This window comes from Limulus polyphemus, unplaced genomic scaffold (genome assembly GCF_000517525.1).
Source record: "Limulus polyphemus unplaced genomic scaffold, Limulus_polyphemus-2.1.2 Scaffold10958, whole genome shotgun sequence".
Taxonomy (NCBI): domain Eukaryota; kingdom Metazoa; phylum Arthropoda; class Merostomata; order Xiphosura; family Limulidae; genus Limulus; species Limulus polyphemus.
In genome coordinates this window covers 1-1,663 of record NW_013676568.1, presented here as the reverse complement: position 1 = coordinate 1,663, position 1,663 = coordinate 1, and the positions used below count along the sequence as shown (strand labels likewise).

At 31.2% G+C, this 1,663-nt stretch overlaps 1 protein-coding gene across 1 annotated transcript in view; it reads left to right on the top strand.

The window, feature by feature from the left end:
- The window catches only part of LOC106476586 (glycine receptor subunit alpha-3-like), a gene marked incomplete at its 5' end in the record, with an annotated part of 18,247 nt that extends 16,622 nt beyond the window's left edge, over window positions 1-1,625 (top strand). Inside the window, one exon of the mRNA XM_022380405.1 lies at window positions 1,082-1,625. Within this exon, the coding sequence (XP_022236113.1) occupies window positions 1,082-1,318 (237 nt within the window). The remainder of the gene's footprint in view (window positions 1-1,081) is intronic.
- Between the last annotated feature and the right edge of the window lie 38 nt (window positions 1,626-1,663).

The window sequence follows — 1,663 nt, the reverse complement described above, 5'->3', positions numbered from 1 at the left end:
CTTTGCGCGAAATTCCAAAAACAAACAAACAATCTTCACTAGCCAAACATACACGTGGTTAGCAAAAAAAAGTCTGTGCAAGTCATAGTACGTCAAACATTGCAACATTAGACAAACTCGGACATGGTTAGCGCGTGTCTTTTATACGCGAAAGACGTAGTGTGACATAAATGTGTATAGCGAGAAGTTTGCTGTAAATATTACATATCGAATGTATATAATGCCATAGGCATTGTAAAAAAAAAAGTAGTTTGTTTTTTATCGACTACCGTGAACATATGATTTTATATTAATGCTATTTTTCTAACCACGTGCAGGTTCGAATTCTATTTTAAATATTTCTAAACGTTAATTTTTTTTAAAAATTGTACCATGGTGGAACAGTGGTAAGTTTATTCCCTTACAACGCTAAAATTTCGGGTTTGATTCCTCGCGGTGGACAGAGCAGATAAACCCATTTTGGCTTTACACTAAAACAAGCCTACTTCTTACCCATACGTTCTTGGTTTTCGTTTCGAAAATCTAAGTTCTTGTTTTTAAACGCGAATACTTTTAGTAGTTCATATTCTTTCATTACTTTATAACCACTTAAAACTAACATTATTATTAATATTAAATATTATTATTTATTTATTTCAAATAAAATCTGTAAGTAATCGTGCTTTATTATTCAAATAATTTACTCCCAATTTTTTCACGAACCAATAATTCTGAGTTGAAGTTGTATTCGTATTTTACCTTAATATCCAGATCAATCTTAAATAAAATTTGTCGGATACCATGTGGCTCCATCTGTTGATTACTTTTAATCATTCTATAATAACGGCCTTTGACTTTATGTTTGAAAACATTATTCTTATATGTGTTTGATTTCAGAAGATATTTTTAGGTTTAATAAGTGTAAATCAACAATCTTTACTTACGACTGCCTTATTTTACTCTAAAATAGTGATTTCTAGATATCAAAGTGGTATTTTTAAACAAAAGATATTGATTGCACTTTCAATAAATCGATAAATTAAATAGTGCTTTTGAAACAACCTGAATTATCTCTTATCCTCAGTAATTATTATTTATATAGATTTCTTTGGATTCCTCACATTCCAGTAATAAGAAAATATTCCCGCCGAGAGAGGTCGCCCCTCGCTTGGCATGGAATGTGGCATCACAGCAAGACAGTCATCGATGGTTCAAGCCACCGTCCTGGTCCCTGGACTGGGTGGTTGTTATTGATTACACTTCTCGATTGTTATTTCCTGTAGCATTTTTAGTGTTCAACACTGTGTATTGGCCTATACTACTAAACAGATATCTCTGATGTACGAATATCAACACTATCTTAAAAAAAACCCACTTTATTGTTACCTTCCTCCTATACTATACTGAACAAACATTTCTAAAGGAAATATTTCAACAATATATAATAAAAAAGCACTGTATTGTTACCTTCCTCCCATACTATACTGAACAGACATTTCTAAAGGAAATATTTCAACAATATATAATAAAAAAGCACTGTATTGTTACCTTCCTCCCATACTATACTGAACAGACATTTCTAAAGGAAATATTTCAACAATATATAATAAAAAAGCACTGTATTGTTACCTTCCTCCCATACTATACTGAACAGACATTTCTAAAGGAAACATTTTAACAATTT